Source organism: Apis dorsata, unplaced genomic scaffold (assembly GCF_000469605.1).
Source record: "Apis dorsata unplaced genomic scaffold, Apis dorsata 1.3 scaffold_963, whole genome shotgun sequence".
Lineage (NCBI taxonomy): Eukaryota > Metazoa > Arthropoda > Insecta > Hymenoptera > Apidae > Apis > Apis dorsata.
Genome location: NW_006264070.1, coordinates 109878 through 133118, shown reverse-complemented (window position 1 = coordinate 133118; position 23241 = coordinate 109878). Strand labels below are relative to the sequence as shown.

Sequence of the window (23241 nt, the reverse complement as noted above, 5' to 3'; positions counted from 1 at the left end):
TATATATATATATATATATATATATATTCTGAACTGTTGCATTGATTATAAAAGTATTTTTTCATAAATTTATTTTAAAATTAATAATTGAATTTGATTTGATTATATATTTCTAATAAAAAGAAAAATCAGGAATAATAAAAAAAATTATGAAAAGAAAAGATATAAACAACAAGTTTTTTGATTAATTAATAAAATTTTGTTTAACAAAGTTTTAAATATTAAATACATAATTATTGCTTAAGATTTTTCACTATAATTAAAAGATATCTATTATCATAATATCTATTACACAAAGTTATAGAATAATAATATAGAATTTAATATGTATGTTTATTAATTATTCTTGATTTATGTATTTGATGCATATGTATAGATATATGTAAGGTATTTATGTACATATTGACCGTGATTATCTACCTGTTGCTCTAACTTTTAATTACCCTCTTTTTAATCATTCCAATTCATCGGTAATTACATAGGATATGAAACCATTCATTGATTTTGGAATATATTGTATTATATTATATTAAACCTATAAATATATACATAATAATATCGTATATGATAGGAATTATAATCTATAAGTAAATATATTTTATATTTATATTTTTCAAATTCATTTAAAGCTCACATACAAATATACAATATAAAAAATAATTACGTTATATTTTCTATTGAAGGAAAAAAAAAATATAAAAATTAAAAATTATGTATAATTTGTTCCGGAAAATCGCGAAAATTTATAGTGAGAAAATCATTTTGCATATCATTCGTTCATACGTCTTACACAATCATGCATTCAAAACATCCAGATAATTGTTTGATCAATATCATAGGGAAAACTACCAAAGATTCCAAGAAAAATCCGTGTCGATTGCTCGATGCATTTTGTATAGTTCAATCACGTCAAATTTGATAGAAACTGATTTTAAACAAAATAATATGTGCCATAAATATTCAATATTCGTTAATAAAATCCATTCAACATCTACATCTATGCACTTATATCGAGTTATTAGTGTTCATTTTAAATGTATGCATGAAAAATAGTTATCATTATTATTCGTAGAAAAAATTGATTTAATTATCTTATATTATTCTACAATAATATTTTTTACATATGTGAGTGCATTTTTGAAATGATCATCATCATCATTATAATTTATTAAATGAATTCCAAATGTATTTTTTACGATTCGTATTATCGATTATGATTTCATTACACATGCTAATTTTTTATCAGGCCATAATTAATACTTATACATGCAAAGGGAGTTGGGCTTGTAGGTATGATTCATGCCGCAAGGGGAATTATAGCCTTATGTGCTATAATATAAAGTTTTTCTTTTTTTTTGATATTTATTAAGCTAGAGAAAAATTGTCATCGGAAATATCAAAATTTTTCAAGAAATATTTGTAATATAAATAGAATTTAATAAAAGAAATTATTTTTAGTAAAAATTTCCTAATAAGAATCGATAAATCATAAAAAAAAAAAAAGATTAATTTATAGGAAGCGAAAAATTGTCGTTCGATACTTATCTGAAAATAAATTCATATTCTTTTGTGAACAATGTTATTAAAAGGTAATTGTTCAAATTACATATTGATTAAGGAACAATTAGTTCTAATATTACATGATATAAACCTATAACGATACTTTCACATGTATCGCATGCTTTTGCTGCATTATACCCTTTTGCTTGTAAAACAACATGTATTCAGAGAAAAATATAGACGCCCAATTATCTTAAGATATAAGATAGTTCGAAATTATTTTCAAGAAATTTTTTTTCTTTTTTTTTCTTTTTCGTTCATGAAATCAGAGCGTGTGAAACCTAAACAATCGCAAACGAGCAATAAAGCGAAATAATTGTAAAAGAAATTATAATGGCCAGATAAGAAGACCTCCCTTGTCGCGAGACTTAAACAACAAAGACTGGTATTCAGTGGTCTTCGTCAGAAGACTGTTATTTAGCCGTGTCTGGATATACGAACCATTATATCGATTGCAATTACCGTATAAAATGTTATTTGAAGAAGTTCAATTAATGAAAGATCATTATTATTCCCGAGTACAATTCGAGCACTGTACTCCAGTTCCACGAATCGAACGTTTGTTACTGATTACCTACCTATAGCTTTCGCGTCTTACGACTTTGACCGACATCATATAATCGACGAAAGACATAAAACGGACCAACTGAAGAAAGAACGTTCTTTAGGATCTCGAGTCTCCAATGACAGGGCTTAACCCTTTCGAGACTCTTAAAACAATAAGTTTTAAGGTAACTTTTACAAAGATTGATAGATTGTCATTATTTTTCTGGCATTGATAACATAATTTGTTGAACCATCGAGACATAGGATTGCATTACGAACTAGATTTTGTATCCTATTTTGAAAATTAGTCTTGATTTATAATTTATTTTAAATTTGTTATAATATTGCATTAGAAAAAAAATCTAATTTATAAAGAATTGGTACTTATCATATTAGAGTGTAAAATAGTAAGTAAAATGAAAGAATCTTCTTCGATTATTAATTGAAGGTTTAGGTTTTCAATTAAATCTCTTAGCATTTGTAAATAAATCTCCTTAAAAAGGATTTCAATTCACAAGAGCTCATATGTATTTTCCATTTTAATTACTTTTTCTTGAGAATTGATTAGATTTAATAAACGAGGGAATGATTAATGTAATGATTAAAGGTTTCAATAATTCAAGATTTAAATAAGAGTTTTACATTAAAATTAATTACTACATTATTAATAGATTATCATCTAAATCTTAGCACCTAATCGCTAATTTTCCATTTATTATGCGGCACTGTAAAGAGAAATGAAATTTTTGTATGCATATCCTAATTGGATAACCAGTAAATCGTTAACATCGATCTATAAAATAGCGATAGAAATTTCGGATCGCTTACGATCGGAACCGATCGCTTATTCCAAGGATTCAGTTTCGAGCAGTGGGTCTAATTTGAACAAAAGCCTTGAAATGCTTGGTTATAACCGAACGTATATACTTATAACGTCGTTCACAGTGATCCCAACGAAATTCAAGCCACTCTTTCACTTGACAACCCGACCGAATGTTAACCCTGGGTTTACGATCGCCTCCATTGGACGGCGAGTCGTTCGAATCCGGCTAATATAATACGAACTTATAACCAAAGTCGAAACCTGGGAGCTCGCTCTTGCTTTTACGATCTGGCTCGATTTTAAAAGTTATCGTTATTTTTCTCGCTTTCGGATGAAATAGTTTGTTCATGGACGAAGTATAAACGATTCGAAGAAGGTTGACGTCTACACGCACCGGCGAACCGCATTTAAAATTGTACACAAGTTTGTTTGATCTGTCAAGGTCTGAGCACGTGTACCCTAACGATATTTTATTGGTATGATGATGCATCGACGTGAAGTTCACATTTTTTTTTACGAGTAAAAAAATAATAATAATCATTGCTTTGCAACTGAATTATTTTCTTTCAACGTTGTGTTATTTAGTGGAGGGTGGTAATCGTTAAAGAGGGATAAATTTTGATGTGTAATAAATTTTGTGATACGATTTTTGAACACGTATATATTCTGATATTAGAGTTTGAATAAAAAATAAAATAAAGTCATTAAAATACAATATTGCGTTAATGCAATATTTTATTTCCAATATTTATTTAATATATTTATCAGTTTACATTTTACAAATTATATAAAGAAATCTTGTATTATATTTCTTCTTAAGATTTTCAATATCATAAATTTTAATTATTTTATGTTTTTTATGTATTTTCTCATTTATTATTTTACAAGATATTTTTTCTCTCATTTATATTTTTGTTGATATAACTGTAGAATGTATTGTTTTAAAGATATAGATAAAAAAAAATATGTTAAACGTAGAAATTTTAGAAAAATTACACAGTTATTTTGGAACATCTGATAGTTAATAATGAAATTTCTTGAGATCTTTGTTGTTCTTCCGCGGTCCTTGTGTGGGACCCGGCCGACCCAAGGTTTACGACAGTCGTTTCCATAAAGAGCCATAAACCTGTTAATTGATTTACAACCGTTTCCACGGATCCGTGCTGATGAAAATTACCACGGAGGGAGAGCATCCCTGTATCGTGGTAATGGAAAAGTGGCGTGGACATTGATATCCTGGAAAGTAGGGTGGAAGAAAACGAGTGTAGGGAATCGTTGCCTTAGTGTTATGGCTGTATATGAGGTTATAAAGTCGGTCTTTACGAGCTTGCATCGAGCACAGGCTTTTAATAACGCGTAGCTCGTTGTTATGCCAGGTAAGGATATGCTTGGTGAAAGCGTAACACCAATTCTTCAACGGTTATGCATACTTGTAAAGGATGTAGTGCCGTCGCCATTTTGAATCCGAGACCACGCTACTCGGCCATCTGGCGCGTGGCATTTATAACTAAATGCTCATTCATAATTAATTTTATAACTCTTTTTTTTTTAAAGACCTTCATAAACATAATTCATTGTTTTTTATCTTTTGATTCAGATATGTGGTTGTTGTGTGATTATTTTCTACAAATGTTTGAGAAATATCTGATCGTTGAAAGTGTTTTTACTATTTTTTTATATATCTGACAAAAGGAATTTTTTTGTAGATATTTTTAACGTGTTTACGTTTTTCTTTTTAATTGTCAAATTAATTATTTGATAGCTAAAGAATATTTCAGTATTATCTATTTTAATATTTTAAATTTATAAATTATAAGAGGGACAAGCAATTCTTACATAAATATATGTAATTATATCTACATAAATATATTTATAGATATAGTCTGTAGTTTGCAATGTAATCTGAAATATATAATTCACTTCACAATATCCTATTTTACATGAAAGAAAAAAGAAAGAAAAACAAATTTTTATAGTAGAATAATTAACTGTATTAAATATGTATATCTAATTAAAATTCATTATTTTCTCCAATACTTAATAGTTTATTCTTAATATTGAAATATTCTTATTTCTAATTTGTTATTGTATCTTTACAATAAAATAAAAGAGAATAATTTATTATTCTGTTAATAAAAGATCAACTGTACAGATAATCACCAATTTAGTTTTGAGGTTTTGGAGAAGTGTTTCCAAGACCATAACCGAAAATATAATTTACAATCTTTATGATATTGAGGAGCACGTGTTTACGTTTAAACTATCATCATTCTAGGAACAGCAATAATGTATCTAATCGAAACAGATTTCAGTTGCCCTAAAGAAATTTTTGTTCACGGGACTCTCTAAACTTTTACGACTTCAGACCTTTCCTCGTAGTAGCTACCTTCTCGAAATTCTGACTCGTAAATCCTTGAATCGTACCGGTGTCGGCTCTCTTTCTTCTTTTTCGGCTACCGCAATCGATCGGTGCATGGAGAGGGGTAGTCCACTTACAGAATCTCATCAATTGCCCTTTTATGGACCCTTCGCACGTTCGGTTAAATGCTGGAGGGGTAATCTCTCTCTTGTTACACGAAACGATTGGTGTAGTGTTTTTAAGGGTCGCGTGGCACTGTGGGGTAGCGTTTACGACTTTCTTGGGTTACTGTGCGGTGTCAGAGATACCTATTTATGTACTTACTTGAGGATAGGTCAGGAAAATTTCCCGTCTCGGGAACTTTCATCCTCTCGATTCTTTTATCAGGACGACTGATGTTGATTTAACCATTTAAGATAAAATTGTTTCGTCAAATTTATTAATAGGAAATGTTTTTGATGTAAGTTCTTGATTTTATTTAAGATAGATGATTTCAAATAATTTCCATGTCATCGTTTGTGATTCAGATATTTTGAAAAATCTCAATTAATTTAGCTTCTCTCTTTATTTGATTAAGATTTAAAAAAAAGAAAAAGAAAACAATTCTCATAATTTTTATACGCATGATAGATCTGTGTATTTAATATTTTAATGTTTGTTTATTATGATAATGATAATATTTTCTTTTTTATCTCGTATTTATTTCAATAGTCGAATAATCGAGTAAATTACGAGAAAGTTTGAAAGTTTCACTCGTTCCAGGAAAAGATCGATTGCCTGCGAAATCTCGATAATACAGAGCAGAGCACGTTTCTGCTAAATATAATATCGTTTTGTCCTATCGTGCTTGCTCCGATCAGTATCGATCAAGAGTAATAGGACCTTGTCTAGTTAACTTATTGAACTACAGTAAAGGCTATTATTTGAACTAATTGTGATCATTATCTACTGTTTGTATAATAGAATGGTTACATTTTTATATAGATAAAAATCATTTATTTTAAATTATTTAAATTTTTCAAGTAAATATTTACGTATTTCTTCGATATTACAGACATTTTGTCGTTCAACGATTTCATTATTCAAGAATCAAATCATGTATATAGGCTACATATTTGATGAATCGTTTTGATTATTGTTTTTTTCTTTTTTTCATAATTTTTAATAAATCTCTGTGATATCTTTAGTATAAATTAATTCTAGGACTGACTTGTGGTTGAATACACAGTTTAACCTTTTTGAGTCGATCAAAAACATATTCACTAAATAAATAATAACAATATTTTAATAAAATTTAAAAATTGCAAAAAAATTTTGAGATTGTCTATTTAACACATATTTTATATTTAAACAGTTCACCATAGTTAATTATAAATAGGATATAATTTCATACTTACATTTTGTCAACATTGTTATTTTCAATTTAAAACTTCTACATTTAAAACGTATTACGTTAACGTAGCAATTATGTACTTAGCTTTTATTATTATTACATTACTTAACTTTCACAACAAGGTTCTCGAATTGACGATATAACTCTGGCCAAACGTCGATAACGGTGGAAAAGGCAGTTTCATAAACGTAACACCAGCGTGGAAATTAGAAAGTAACTCTATAAATCTAGCAACTACTAGGAAAAGTAATTCTAGTTAATGTCAAACACACATCATCGAATATAATATTAATTATAGCTTTGCGTTGTAAGAATTTTAACTGCTAATGTTTTAACGTTCAAAATTTTTTCATAGATATTTAACAATGGCTAAATAAAACATGTTTTTCGATATATATGAGCAAAAAAAAGATCTTGTTTCGTTTCATTTTATTATATTATATTATTGTTAAATATTAAAAAGACTAGAGTTATATGAAATTTTGAAATTAATAGTATTTAATAATATTATTAATAATCTCTTATAAAATACGATTTTTTTGAAAGCCACTGATCTAGTCTAACAATTGTCAATTCATTGAAAAATGCACAGCATTCTTCGCTCTAAATCATCGTTCAGTATTAATCGCTTATATAAGTAAATTTGCATATGCAAATATAATTCTAAGTATTATACATACCTGCATAATCATCGAAATAAATGCTTGTTCTACGACACTGCGAATTTCTTTCTCAAGTTTTTAATATTTTCTATATATATTTTTATAATAAAATAAGATAAATTTACACAAAGAATCAGAGGATTAGAAATTTGTTAACGATTAAATATTTTCATATCAATATTTGTTATTTGAAAATCATTAATCATCAGTCATTAAAGAAACGAGAAAGAAGATCGTAGTTCATACAAATGCTTCAACAGATATAACAGCGTTAAATAACATCGATTTAGCCAAGGCAATCTCTTTTAATATTTCTTTTGCTTTCTCTTTATAACTTCTTTGGAGTTGAATAGCCCTTTATCATTGAATTTTTACGAAAGTTATGAATTCCTCGAAATTTTATTTTTTTAATGCGATATAATGATTATTGAATTTATCGAATCATTATATATTATTATTCAGGACATATCTAGTAAATCCAATGAATTTTTTAAAATAACAAATTTTATCTCTCTATTCCATGTATGCTGCTGATTAAATCAGAGAAGCATAAAAATAACTGCAAGTATTTAAATGTAAATGCGAGAAAATCAGGTCAAAGCGTTTAAAGTTTTCTGTTACTCATATATGTCATATAGAAGTGTAATTGTCAGAAAACTTTTCATTAAAATATCGATGCACACGTTTCATTTATTGTACTGAAATATATTTTAATGCCATGAGATAATCTATAATGGACTTTCTGTTCTACATTGTCTTTAATTACGTTTTTTTTCACTGATAATTATAATCTTTTGCAAATCTTCTATATCTATTTATTTTTTTCTAAATTTCAGTTATTTTTTTCAAATATAATTGAAAATACTTATATATGCATTATTTCAATTCTTAATGTTTTTATTTTCATTATCATCATTTAGAAATATTTCTTCATCGACGAGGAAAGTTTGTATTCATACTTGTTATTTCTATTAATTTATCAACAGAAGACAGATTAAAACTTTCACTATGGTCATCATCTTCATTGCTTCATTGAATGCAATATTTCCAATTGATTATACTCTGTGAATCTAGTAAGCTTGATCACATTAGAATTATTATTGATTTATTGAAATATTTATTTTGAGCTATAAGTTTTTTAGTAAACTAAACTTAAACTAAAAACTAAAAATTTCAAGAGAAATCGTGCTAAATAAATAAATAAAAATCACAGTTCAATAATTTTGACGATATTATTTAATATTGATATTAAATCTTAAAAAATAGATGATTTTTAAAAGTCTTCATGTTTTAAAAATGATTATTAAATTTAAGTATATTCAATAATCGTATAAATATTTATATTATAATTAGTTCAGAATCAATCTTGAAACTTATTCGATATTTTTCAGTTGCATTTTTTTCTTTTTTAGATAATAATTTATAAATTAATGGAAAGGATGTAAACTAAATTATAAAAATACAATATTTCTTGTCGATTTCTTTGCTGATCAGATTACCATTGGTTTCTTTAGCATTGCACATTGAGTTGGCAGAATCGATCGATTTTACTGCATGTTATATGGTAATCATCAATATTAAATTGTTCTTGGACTTATATATTCGAAAACTCTAAATTGATGCAATAATATAATATGTTTATGCTGTAAAAGGTTTGTAATTTAGATACAAGATAGCTTCTGTTATTTTTTCGACTCGTGAGTATAAATTTTATAATGAAAAATATTTTATAGAGAAAAGATTAAAAAATACTAGATATACTACGTGTTGAAAAGAAATTTGTGAGAAGGAATCTTATTACTTGATTTCAACACACCTAATATGTATGTTCATTCAAACAGACACGAATTGGCAATTGGCCAAAGTATCTACAGATAAGATCATATTGTCCTTTTCATGCCAGACACACGAGTTGATGTAGTGAATATGTTATTCAGTAATTTATAGAAGTTTATAGATACTTTAATTTACTTCAGAAATTAATTTCTAAAAATATAATTTTATCGTTATAATATGAAGTTAAGAATAAAAACGTGACATTCATACCACATTCTTGAGAAAATTTGCACATTCATGCTTCTTATGAGCAGGACATATGATACCGTGATGTTAATAATAAGCGAAGGAGAGGAGTACTCCTTTTTTCGTTTCTATAATTTCTCAAATAGTTCATCTAATTTTTTTTAATATTGTGTCTTATTTTCGCATTTAGACAGTTATTTATTGAGTCAGAATTGATTTCTAGCTGACTCTAAATAGTATTTCATTGATTACGTGTGATTATTGTCATTTATATATGTGATAATGAAGATAGACTAATTTCATCGTACTTCTAGTGCATTCATAATTTATTTCATTGACTTTTATAAACATATTGTCAGGAACAATATCTTTCTCTTAATCGCTCAGTTAATCAAGATACTAGTATTCTAGTATCGCTTTGAATTAGAGTAATTTTCAGAAATATTCGCGTTTTTTTATAATTTTAATCTTTATATATTAAAATAGAGCAAAACAAAACAATTGAAATTTGATTAAATCCATCCATAAATTCATATTCGTATTCGAAGAGGTTGGTCATTCTCCATCGAGTCAACATTTGACAAAAAGTATACAGCAAAAAACAGTCGAATACTTCCTCGCCGTATCGATGTAAACACATCCGAACGAATACATTTGATACGAGGCTCCGACGTTTATTTGTATATAAGTAGGAAATCCTGTCTTTACATTGCTGCACCGTAGGCCAAGTCCTCAGAAGAACGTGGCGGATGGCCACGGTGAATGCGAACGAATCGCGACGCTTCATTTTCTTCCCGCATAGCGCCACCGTCGCGCCAGCCATCTCGCGTCCAAAGAAGTCTTAAAATCTTTTATAACCTTCTACTATGCACCCCGAGGGCAACGATCTTCCCGGCATCTCGAGTAGCCTTATCCGGGGGGGTGTTTATGGTTTTTCGGTCTCTCGACTCGTATTGTGTGACGCCAACACACTTCTATGCGAAATAGCGTGTTTAACGCCGCGACGCGGCACGTCGAGGCGCGTTGCGTCGCGTGACGTCATCGTTTTCGTTTCACCAGACCGTTAATCCAGCCTCGGTGGTGTACGGTTACTCATTGTCGAGCATTCTATCGCGTGTGAATTATTCGACACTGAGAGACGATCGATCTTCGATGACATGGCAGCAGGAGTGTTGAGTATTTGAATTTCTTTTTTTTTAGTAATGCTTTTGAGAAAAGTTTGAAATGGAGGATCGTAGATCTATCTTAATTCTTTTTATTACTTGGATACAGTATTTGGATCAATTTGAAAATATTCAGCTACTAGTATTATATTTATGCTATTCAAATTATCGTAGAATGAAGTAATATATATTATTACTCAAAAAATTGATATCGAGTTTCTTTCTTTTTATTGATGTTTAATTTAAAATTTTTTATAAAATATTTATATCGAATATCCTATGTGGCTAATCACTATGTCAATAATTATATACATCATTCATTATTTAAATTTTTCATCATTGTTATTCAAGAATAATTAATTATAATAGTCGGGTTAAATGCTATTATTTTTATACACAATTGTTTTTTTTTTATATATATGTAATTAAATTTGTATACGTTGAATTAAAACTCAAACGATATTCACAGGAAGTTGTTCAATTAAGATCGTCTGATATAGTAGATAGGAATATCTAAATCGAATAAAATATTTATAATGAAACTTATTTGTATTATTATCTTATCGTATATATAATTCGTGGAAATCAATAATGTAAGATCGATACAGTATAGTTATGTAACGAATAGTTGAATATCATAAACAATTGTAAAGTTTATATACTTAGTTAACTCTTAAAGAGCTATGGATTTCAATACATATTTTTCTTTGACAAATTTCGAAAACATTCGTGTAATATACACACTTTGTTTCACAATGTTTCATCATTGTATCCACTAAATATGTTGAATAGATCTTTATACAGAAATCAATCATTTAGAGCGAGAAGAATATTGGAGATAAGGGTTGAAAAGAGTGTCGTTACCATTTTCTTTCTAAATCGAATATTATATTAATATTTTGTTATTTAGTATCTAGAATCTAATAACATTTACTTAAAACTATTTAAAACATTTTTCCGTTCTGCATAATTAAATTAGTTATAGTTGGAAATATTTTACCTAAGAGAATGTTCCATGAATTTACGTATATCCAAGCGACGTAAATTTCTCCCGCTACAAAATCCTCGCATGGCTATTCAATAAAGGATTTGTTTCGATTATTTTATACGCATTTACATATTATGCGTATTATTACATATATCATGAGCAACTTCTTAAAAGGAAAGAGGAATACGTTCGTTTGTTTGCGAGCAATGGTCGAAGCGAGTAAGGATTTTATGCGAACGTTTGACAGGATAGGATTTTACTGCTTCCGAAATGTCGTGTCTCGTAAAACCTGCCTCGTTCACGACCGTTCCTTCATTCGGCTCTTTCCGCTGGAACTTATTGCGATTTCACGTTGACTATTTTTATAGGCGGAGAAGAACTGTTGCAAAGGGTTTCGGTTATATCGTTTTTATTGAAACAGACGTAAAATGTCAAGCATGGAGCCTCTGTGCAGCGCGGGATCGCGTAGACGAAACGTCTGCAATTTTTCTTCGATCCGTTCTCCTTCTCGTTAAAACGATATTAAATCGGTTGAAGTGAATTTTGAAAAAGTTTTTAGGAACTCAAAGTTCGCTAGCTCAAATCTTACCCCTTCTTGTTAAGAGTTAGTTTGAGAATTATTATCCAAGTTAGATCAATCATAGCTAAAAATTGTAATATACAATGAAATCTTGTTTATATAAATTTCATTTATATTTTTGATAGAAATTTGTGATAGTGACTAAACTCTATCTATGTGAAATGTGAGCGTTATTCCATTTACGAAATTACGTTTACGTTTTTATGATATAGTGATTGGATCTATATTTTCTTTTTCGTATAAAATATTAATTTATTAACAATCATACAATTGCATTTGCAAAATTGTTCTCAATCTAATTTATTATTAAAGAGAATATTTCGTGAAATTGTCTGAACAATTTTACATATATAAATATGTTTCTTCTCTAACAGATTCGTATAAATGGAGTTCTATTATATCCTTTTTCTTTTGCGTTTTAAAAAAAAAGAAAAAGTAGAACAAATTTTTTGCAAAACACGTTTCAGAAGATAATCGTGTAAAAATGTGCAAGCTTTTGTCGAATAAAAGCAATGATATTCGGTATGGCTACGTGTCCTCTTGTCATCGAAACGATCCCTTGTTAGCATACATATATCCTGGGTTTCAATTACGCGGTGATACAACGGTATCATTGCTACAAAGCTCGTTTCCAAACCATCCCTCCGCGACGTGTGTCCATCGAATGCGCGGAGTCAGTGGTCGAAAGGTAGAAGGGGGTTCCGCGTTCCCCTATGTAACACGAGATCCTCGTCAGGGATCATCAAGGGGAAATTCGTGAATTCACGTGCACAGGTAAAATCCGATCTCTCGTTATCGATCGTCTTTGTTGAAGTTTATTTATTCCTTTATTTATTTTTTCATCATCTTTTGTGAACTTGTGTATAACTTTGAGGGATAATCAATTTATACTGGAACAAAATTAATACAGAATGTTCTACAGAAAGATCCAGGACAAATAATTTATTGAATATCAATGAAATGTCAAATTCGAGTTTTTTTTTAATCACAACGTGGAAACTAGGTCGATATAGATACATGGTATCGTGTAATTAGTGTTATAATCAAGCAAAATATGATTATAATTAAAAGAGAATTAAAGGAAAGAAAGAATCAAATTTTCAGACTTTTTTTTTTAAATTTAATTTTATGTTATCGAGTATAAAATCTTTATTTATTTAACATGTTACAAATTACATGTTATAAATTTCGAAAATTTGATTTTCTTATGAAGAAAAGTAATCATTCCTGTCAAGGATGTTCTCACAATATTTAGTGTGGAGTGTTAGAGATGTGTAAGTAGAGTGTTTGAATCGAGTACTTGAGATTATGGTGTGAACGAAGGGTGCATGGCCACTCAAATTTTTACTACCGATATATACACCTACACGATACCTGATGAATTATTTATACACTTTATCAGACACTTTTTGAAATGAGAGATACATCAACGATAATAAAAATATATTCTTTTGCTAGAAAAATTAAAAATCTTCTCCTTCTTCTAGATATTGTATAATTATATGATACAATATGATATATCGTAATTTTTCCATAAATTTTGAAGAATTTATAATTTAAATAAATTTATCATATTATTTATAAAATTTTAATTGATTATTCGTTTGCTATAATCTCATAATTAACATATTCATATATATATCTATTTAAATTTATCAAATATAATTAAATACTTGAATTAAATATGATTTACATAGTTGTTCGTATCATAGGTTAGATAAGTGTGTGATACAATTTGTCAGAAATTTCTAGTAGTGTCGCAGTTATTATCTTTATTGTAGCTGAATACTTAGTGGGATATCGAGTTAACGACCAATTTCGTACAATCAAACGCATGTTCATAAAATGTTATAATCGCATTCTGTACTGTTAGAATTGCCCCGCGTGAAAATCCTACGCACTCCTCTTGGAGATTCAACATCGCTGATGGAGTTCAACTTACAGTGTTGGTTGTGAAATTGTTATTAACTTTGCTTTCCCTGGTTCTTACGATGATTGCCTAATCATGCAATTAACTTAAGCATCAAAATGTATAAATAGCATGCAAGAGACTAAAAATAAGCAGTAAACTTTAAGACTTTCGAAACTTTTGTTCTTTTGTTACCTATGCCCATACGATGTAGTTACGTACAATATTAATGTATTTGTTATATAATATTCATAACACGTTACTTGTACACATGGCATTCATATTATTAATTTGTACTTATATAACGTTGATACATTAAATTAACTAATAATTATAAATACCTAAAATTACCATATTCACCGTTTAATATAAATTAAACTTTCATTATAGATACGAATTGCCAAGTTGTAAAATTGGATAAAAAATGAATGAATAATTAATTAATTCGTGAATTTATTCGCAAAAAATCAAGTTAATTAAAGTATTGAATACGTGCCAAAATGTATAGAACAAATTAATTAATAATGTATCGTATCCACTCCATTTAATATATTTATGATTATACAAGGCTCAAGATAGCAACAAGAACAGTCAATGTATTAAATATATTTTATAAATGTGCTTTATTCTTTTTATTTAATTTTTATTAATATTTCGTGATACGATTCTTCATGAAGTTTCAACTAGAAATATTTTTACAGTATCACATCGTGAATCGAAAACAATATTATCAACTGGTGTAATACTAGGTGGTTTGCATTCAGCAGTTTCAGAGAATTCGCGGACTGATATCAAAGTTTTCGTTATCGGATATCGTTACGTGCATTCTCGCTTTCATTTTTTTTTTTCTTCTCATGCCTCGTGTATTGTATCCGCGTGTTTCTTTTATGCTGTGTATATTGCACTTTAGATATCTATGCCTGTGTGTACGCCTTTTATGCTTGGAGTGTGATAATAAAATTGTTTCGTCCATAAAGTCGACAGAAAGTATTATCGGTTATTCAACACAGTTACAAAATGATACATGTTACAATATGCATGTTACGTTTTAAGTTAAAGTTTTTGTTAATTTATTCAATAGTAATAGTTTTCATTTTTCTATACAACTACTTCTCTTTTACGAAGTTTGTAAAGTTATACAATTTTATAATGCAACTGTTTGTAAAGTTATGCTATTGTACTTGTAGCTTATTGATTTTGACATGACTTTCGTTACTGGAACAATGTCCAGGGAAGCATATTATATCTTATACTTTGCTCGAAAGTTGCTCTTAAGTCTTCACAATGAAGATAGTTTGGAGTGTTACAACTTGCTCTTCAGATATGAAAGATGTGAGATGATGATGAAAAAAGGATGAATATGGATTGAAATTCTGTATCTTTGTAGACAAATCTGAATAATATGTATTATTAAAATTATGTTAGATTGATTGATAAATTTTTAACATTTTATTTTAAATTGGGATATAATATATTTGATGTTCTCATTAAAGTCAATTACCAAGTTTGTACTCCATCCAACTCCAATTCAATCATCTGGATATTTGCTTTGTCTCTTTATTGACGAATCAATTTTTTAGGTAGATTAGATTAGATTATTTTTGATTCAAATTAGGTTAAGTTAGATTTAATAGTTTAAAGTTAGATTTAAACTAAATTGAAGGAAGAAAGATTCATTGTACTTCTTCAGATATAAGCTTTCGAATACAAAATGTTCCAGAATAAAAAAGTTCAAGAATAATACATATACTATAATATTATAATAACAAGATTTAATATAATAAATTTTATCTGCAGAAAAAGAAAAAAGAAATTAATTCGTGAAGAAAGTTTTTTTCAAGTTCAGAAAATTTGATTAAATAAAGTATGTAAATATTCTATTAATTCCGTATATCATAAAAAGTTTGTAATTATTTTTTACGATACTTGAATGAAGCGTATAATCAAATTTTTGATGAAAAATTTGTACTATAATATTCTTCAGACAAGAAGAATGATTAAAATAAATTCAGAATCAAAAATTACATTATACATCATCTTAGTAAAATCATTGTTGCCTATTATCGTTATGAAAGAATGCAGAAATTGTAAATGCATAGTAATTTATCTCAGAGTTTAGGTATAATGGAATTGTTATGTAATCTATGTTTCGTCATATCGTATGAAGTAGGACTTACGTTAGTTAATTATTGTTTGACGATTTAATGGTCAACTCATAACGAATTTAATTTAATAGATCTTTTTCTTTTTGTTTTTTGTTGATGCTTAATATGATGTTTTTAGACCTACAATTTTTAATTTTTGATTGGAAACATTATTTTAGTAATAATAATAGCTAAAATGCAAATTTTCTTTTATGATGGAAGAGCGTTTAATGGCTTGTTTCATAATTGTATTGCAATGATAAATTCATTTCTATGGAAACAATAACATAAAATAACTTTTTCTTTTGTGTTATAGCACTAATATTGATAAATAGATTAGATATTCTTTTTATGTCAATAAAATATTTATTTAATATTATTTTATATAACATATTTCGAGTATTTATCATTAATCATCAAATCGTTTAATTCCAACAATGATACAACTTATGTTCTTCATCATATCGTATTCTCATTTTTCCCCCAAAAGTTTAAAACATTCTAATTTTTGGCAGTTAAAAAATCTAATCAAGAAAACAAAATTGACGATATTTTTATTAAAATTTTATACAATTATTCATTAGATCTACTTAAAAATTTAATTTTAAATGTATTCCTTAATGAACGAAAGATTTCTCTGTGTGTTCGCAAATAAATGTAAATGATTAATTACATGTTTTAGAGTAATAAAGTATTAGTTTCTTTGCTCTCGTGAAATATTCATAACATGATTAAACGACATGATGACGATTGACAGGATACAATCTTATAAACTTCTCACGCCACTACGACATAGAGACTGCTTACAAAAGCTCCTCAAGTTCTCGGTATCGACTTCATCGAGAAAGCCTTGTTACAGTTTCACTCGTTGGTTTAAACATGAATCTGTTTATTTATAATTTGATTCGTAATAATTGTTTTTGATAGCTTGATGGATTAAATAACTGTGAACCTTTTATGGTTATTATATACGAACGTTATGTAGGTTTGGCTTTATATTTATTTCCTTTTTAAACTGTAGATATGAATGCTAATTCATTGGTACATAGTTGTGAATCAAAATTATACGATATCAATTGCTTATGATATTCTAAGATTATTTAGCTACTATGATAAATTTGTTTCAACATGTTACTTTACTAATTTCATGTTAGGAAAATAAAACGATTGAATAAAAATGATAATATACTTTTTCTATAAATATATAAATTCTTTCTCATAGATTCTCATAGATTCCTTGCTCCAATTCAGATTTCTTTATTGTAAGAATAAATATTTAATGATTGTATTGTCATATACAAAGTATACCATATTCATAATTTTATGGGTTTGTTTTTGAAAAATTTTTAATAGATATAAAAATAATAAAAATTATTTCTAATGTCAAGAGTTTATGCGGACTTTGTATCGTTCTGTTCAAATTACCGTATTGTATGCTGGATACATTCAAGTGCAATTGTAGCTTGTATCAATCTACACAAATATCGTCTTGCATCGTAAAGCTCATATTAAAAACATATCTTTAGTCCTACTTATAATATCAAAGAGAATGTTTATTAAAAATATTGTTTCAAATGTGATTAATTTTTGTTATTTTAATAATTTATTTCTTATTAATAACTTTCAACTATTTTTCGAATAAACAATTTTGAATAAAAATAATATTAAGAGTTAAAAATATTGGAAAAATTTAAATGAATGTTAGTAGAAAAATGGAGTAGGTTTATCTTAAAGTATTTCAAATTGGATCCAGTCAAATAGTTAAAAAATTATATGCAGATGAATAAATTAAATTGAGAAAGAATATATTTTAAATATTTACTTAATGTTTTTAAAATATTTTATCTTTCTTTATATAAAATAAAATAAGAAAAATTAAAATTGAAACGTTATTTGAAAATGTATACTGATTTGTTTCTTGAATTTGTTACAAATTGCAATAACTTTTCAAAGCATTAGAAATTAATAAGCAATAATATAGTTAATATTATAGATACGCCAATATCTTTCTCTATTTGCAAGATAATTGATTTTATTTCACTTTAATGTTTTCATCAAGTAGAACTTAATTATTCAAATGGTGTCAAAAACTTTCATTATTTATCATCATCCTTTTACCATTCGCGAATTACATGCGATAAAGTATTACATACTTTATCGATCGTCTCAAATGTGAACGTGTCATGCATAGCATGCCATCTGATCTTGTTCAAAAGTGTTTTCCAACGTGTAATAATAACTTTACAGTTCATTTTGCAAGTTCTTCCTTATATTACGATAGATAAATAAATTCTGTTGAGTAATTATAAATTATGTTACATGTTTATATTCAATCTTAGTTCATTAAAATATAGCGTTATAGTTTTGATTCATTTTTATATATGTATATGACAAAAATTTTTCTTTATAATAGAGGAAATTTTTTATAGCAATAATAATCTTGTGATCAGATTATTTAGAAAAATTTCATACATGAAATCTATACCACTATCTAATACTAGGATTAAATACATTGGAAATTCTTCTTTGCTTGGGCATCATTTCCACTGCGCTGAGCAAGAATCTTCCTTGGATCCAGTCAAACAAGTAATATCGAACACAGGCATTTAAATTTCTTTATCTGTTTTGACCATCTATTCCTGTTCCTCTTACACATTCTTTCTATTACCAGCCAAGATTAAACAGGACTAGAGTTTCATGTCTCAGCTAAATATACAAGAAGTATGTCGCGAGCTATGAGCTTATAAGGAATTACGGGTTGTGCTCCATTACTTACACCTATACCCATATTCTTTACTTTCCATTTCATCCAAGTAAAAAATTCCGTGTATTTTCTCCTTCAATGAAGACTAGTTTTCAACCACACATGTCTTTCTTTGTATAGTAAGTTGCACCTCATTGACATTATGGCGAAACGAAGGGAAAGCAGCAATATAGAACATACCTGTGAGTCTCGTATCACTAAGGTAAGATTAACAAGAAGGACACTTAACGAGAGAAGGAAATGAGATTGATTTAAAAAAGATTGATTGAAAAAAAAAAGATTAAAAAGAGAGAAGAATGATAGCAATATCGTGGACGAACAGAAAGCAAGGACGGACGGCATTGAACGGTCTTTCTCTTTTCTTCTCCATATCGTCGGAGACCTTCTTCGGTCAGAGGGCAGTCCCTCTATTAGATTCTCTTTCTCTCTTTTCTTTTTCTCTCCCTCCCTCTCGCTCTCTCTCCCCCTGTGTCTCTCTTGGAGAATTTAATTTTCTCCCACTCCAATGTTTGCGCTCTCCACTCCTCTCTCGCTCTTTAACGGAGGCAGCATGCCACTTCCAAAGAGTTAAACACGCATACGCGCGGGTACGGAGCACGTGGTTGGCCGGGTTCACCTGCGCATAGAAAAGGAGGGACCCAACGATTGGCGTCCCGGTGGAACGGCACCTGCGGCCCGCGTCGTGGTGTCTATTCGATAGAACGTAGGGGGATGGCAACGTGAAAGAGGGAGGAGTAGATTCGGTCCACTTGGAAAAAGCGGCAGTCCGCTATGTAGGAGGAGAAACAGCAACGGAATAAGGAGAAAGAGAACGTAACGTAGGTCGGCAGGAGGGGAGGATTATTTCCGCCTTTTAAAAACGACCCAGAATGCCTCTTATAGGCGGAGCTGTGGTGAGCGGACGCGCTACTATTGGCTGCCATAATATATATAATACATCATGTTATAATGGCTGGGGAATTATTGTCCTTGTTCATGTTCGCTCACTTATTTCTCTTGCACAGAAACAATTATATCCCCTACCGAACCACTATTTCCCACCCCTTACGCAGAACGGCTTCGGTTCGCCAACCGGAGTAACATGTATTGTTGATTGTTTCGAATCGATATGTACGGCGCCACGAGGTTTCTGAGCGTGTGCGCATGCGCGAACTGCGTTTTTCGGGCAACTTCGGGATGAATCGGAGACCACGTGGCATGCCGCGAATAGTAAGCTGATTTCGGAGTTCTGTTTTATTTTCACCATTATTTGATTTTTCGTAAAAATTTTGAAGATTCGTAAAAGTTTACATTATTTTATAAAAATAAATATATCATTAAAGATGATATCTTTCGATATAATAATTTTTAATCGAAATAAAAATATTAATCGATGTACGATTCATTTAGCACGTGCTCATTTAGATATAGGTTAGGTATATCATTTCTATAATCGAACATAACCTATGTATATTATTTTTGCATCGTAATGTGTAATAAATCACGCAAGGAAATATAATATATGCATCATTAAAGAAATCAATTTTTTAGTATATGTCAGATTCATTGCGTAAATAATTCATATATATTAATTAGTGGCACCCGTTAGATTTTATTACCTTATCATCATAAATTTTATTTTTTTAAACGGATTCAATCATTCTTAACAGTTCTTAAACTTTTTAATTATGCATGGTTTATTAATAAAATTGTGTTAATAGTTGCATAAAATCGAACTTGATTGAATATATATTTTATTTTAATAAAACTATTTATTTTGATTATGTTATAGGTGAAAATGTGGAAATTCTGTTGGAGCACAGTAGCAAACTTGTAGAACTTTTCCAGTATCCTTGGGAAGCATTGTTACTGATGTACATCAATTTAAAATATGCAGGGGCTAATCCGGAAGAAGTAGTGAGACGTATGGTTGATGGTAAAGTATTTTTTTTTCAGTTTTATACTTATCTATTTTTTATATTAATATTTCCATTTTATTTTCACGTTTTAATATTGTTTTATTTTCGATAAAAAAATATAATTATATAAAATGAATATTCTATAAAAAGTAAAAAAATTTTTTAATTAATATTATATATATAATTATGTAAAATTATATTTTTATATATTTAATATGATCAAATCTAATATGAAAAATAATAATAATAATTTCTATTTTATTCTCTAGCTTTAATAATCTTCTGTTTGAAGAATTTTATTTGGGATTTTATTTTGAACAAAATTGTTTCGTTTATAAATTTATTGCCTACTTGATTTTATTTATGAAATTTCTACGAATGATTGTTTGAAATTCGTTAAATTCTTTCGGAATATTTTGAAGAAAGATTCTAATATAAGTTCATTATTGATGAACCGATTATTCTTATATTTTTGTTGGAAAAATGACAGAGTAAATTTAATTTTGATAGTTTAATGATTAAAAGATAGATTTCTTTGTCGTGAAATAGTTGGCACATGTGGACAACGAAATTGGCAACAACATTCATATTTTAACAATATGTAATAAATTTTCTTTATATATCACGCACTTTTATTAAAGTAAAATGATGAAATTGTAGAACATTAATAAATTAAATTTTTTTGATAGTATATAAATCAAAAATTATATTACATATTATTCCAAAGAACTATTTCTATTATTCGGATTTTATTTCTGATAAAACATTATAAAATACAATGGTGCACTAAGTTTCTCGAGAATAAATTTAGAGTCGAGGACACAGGTGTTAAAACCATTACAATAAGATTTATGCTTCCAGTATATATTTGTTCATGTCAATTCGTTGTATTCGTCATCCTTAACAATAATATCAAATCAAAATTGAAATGCAGAAAGTGATCACTTATAAGTGATGGTTGTCAAATGTCACAAAATTTATTACATTTATTCAACACGTCAAGATTTGTTATAATTATACTTTCATTGGAAGATAGAATTTAATCATCAGGAAGATATGTACCTATATTAAAACGTATGTATATCAGCCGATTGTATTCAACAATGTAAGATTTAAATGGGATTCAAAGAATATAGAGGTAAGTATTATATATATATTTGCAGAGATTAATTAAAAATATTTAATTAATATTCAGATCAATATAAAAAGCGATACTTGTTTGAAAGTATCTATTCTAATAATTAATCATTTCTCGCAAAGTAAAAATAAAAAATTTATTTTTAAAAATATAAAATATTCCACGTGATAAGACACTTAAAGTAGATATTCTATCATATTGTCAATAATATCACGTAAATGATATTTTAAGTTATAATATTTCCTGTCTATATTTATAATATATGAACAGATAGAAAGTAAATGCTATAAATGCGAAAGAGTTAAAGTAAATTATCAAACTTTCGTTATTATTCTTCTATTAAATATTTTTGTTTTATTTTCTTTCGTGAATAAACGTAAGTACATAAGTAGTTATTGATGATTTTCTCTTTAGTGGATTTAAAACCATTGGAATACTTAATATTCCATTGCTGCATTTATATTTGTTTGTATGCAAATGTAATGTAGTCATTGTCATTGATCATTTTTCAACAATGATTTTATTTTTTCAATTTTTTTACAAATTACAATTTTTAGAGTCCATTCTCGAAAAAATTATCTTGTATGTACAACATATTTTCAAATTTTTAAATCTTTTTCTTATTTATGAGAAATTATTTATGAGATTTTTTAACATGAAGATTTATCACATGAATAAATTTTTTTTAAAAGATGACTCAACAACGAAACGTTATTTAAATATAAAAAGTAGTCTTGTTTAATTGTTTTTGTGCCTAATTAAAATTTTTCATTTTATTAATTCTTAAAAAAGCACAAAATTGTCAGTACCTATTTGCAATCAAGAAATCATTGGTCACATTATCACGTACAATAAAATTTTTCTTAATCTATATAAGTATAATGAAATAATATAATGAAATTGTTTTTTTTTAGATAGCACTAATCTTTCACATATCTTATCTTTATAATGAGAAAATTTCAAAGTCAAGGTTGATTATATATTTATCTAAATAGTTTTTCTCCTTTTTTAGAATTATGATAAATATGATAAAACATCTGCCACGTTATATAATATTATAAAAAAATATTAATATTATAATATAGCATTAATAATTGGCATTATAATTACAAAAAACATTCACATATTTGCTTAATTAACAATTTTTTTTATAAATAATTATCCTAAAATAGTAATCCATAAACGGAAATCATTCAATCAAAAATGTTTCCAATTAATTAAATTATCATGACATAAGGTCACATCTATCGAATAAATTTATTAAAAAATAATATATATACTTATATTATTTT

At 27.8% G+C, this 23241-nt stretch overlaps 1 protein-coding gene across 3 annotated transcripts in view; it reads left to right on the top strand.

Moving 5' to 3' along the window:
* Window positions 1–23241, top strand: part of LOC102670591 (protein doublesex-like) — a 92066-nt gene that overhangs the window by 13532 nt on the left and 55293 nt on the right. For 2 of the 3 annotated variants that reach the window (XM_006623863.2, XM_031514292.1), the window contains exon 4: window positions 20685–20828. In XM_006623863.2, coding sequence (XP_006623926.1) covers window positions 20685–20828 — 144 coding nt within the window. Of the gene's footprint in view, window positions 1–20684; window positions 20829–21080; window positions 21719–23241 lie in introns of those variants that run through there. The other variant, XM_006623864.2, reaches the window with a different exon arrangement.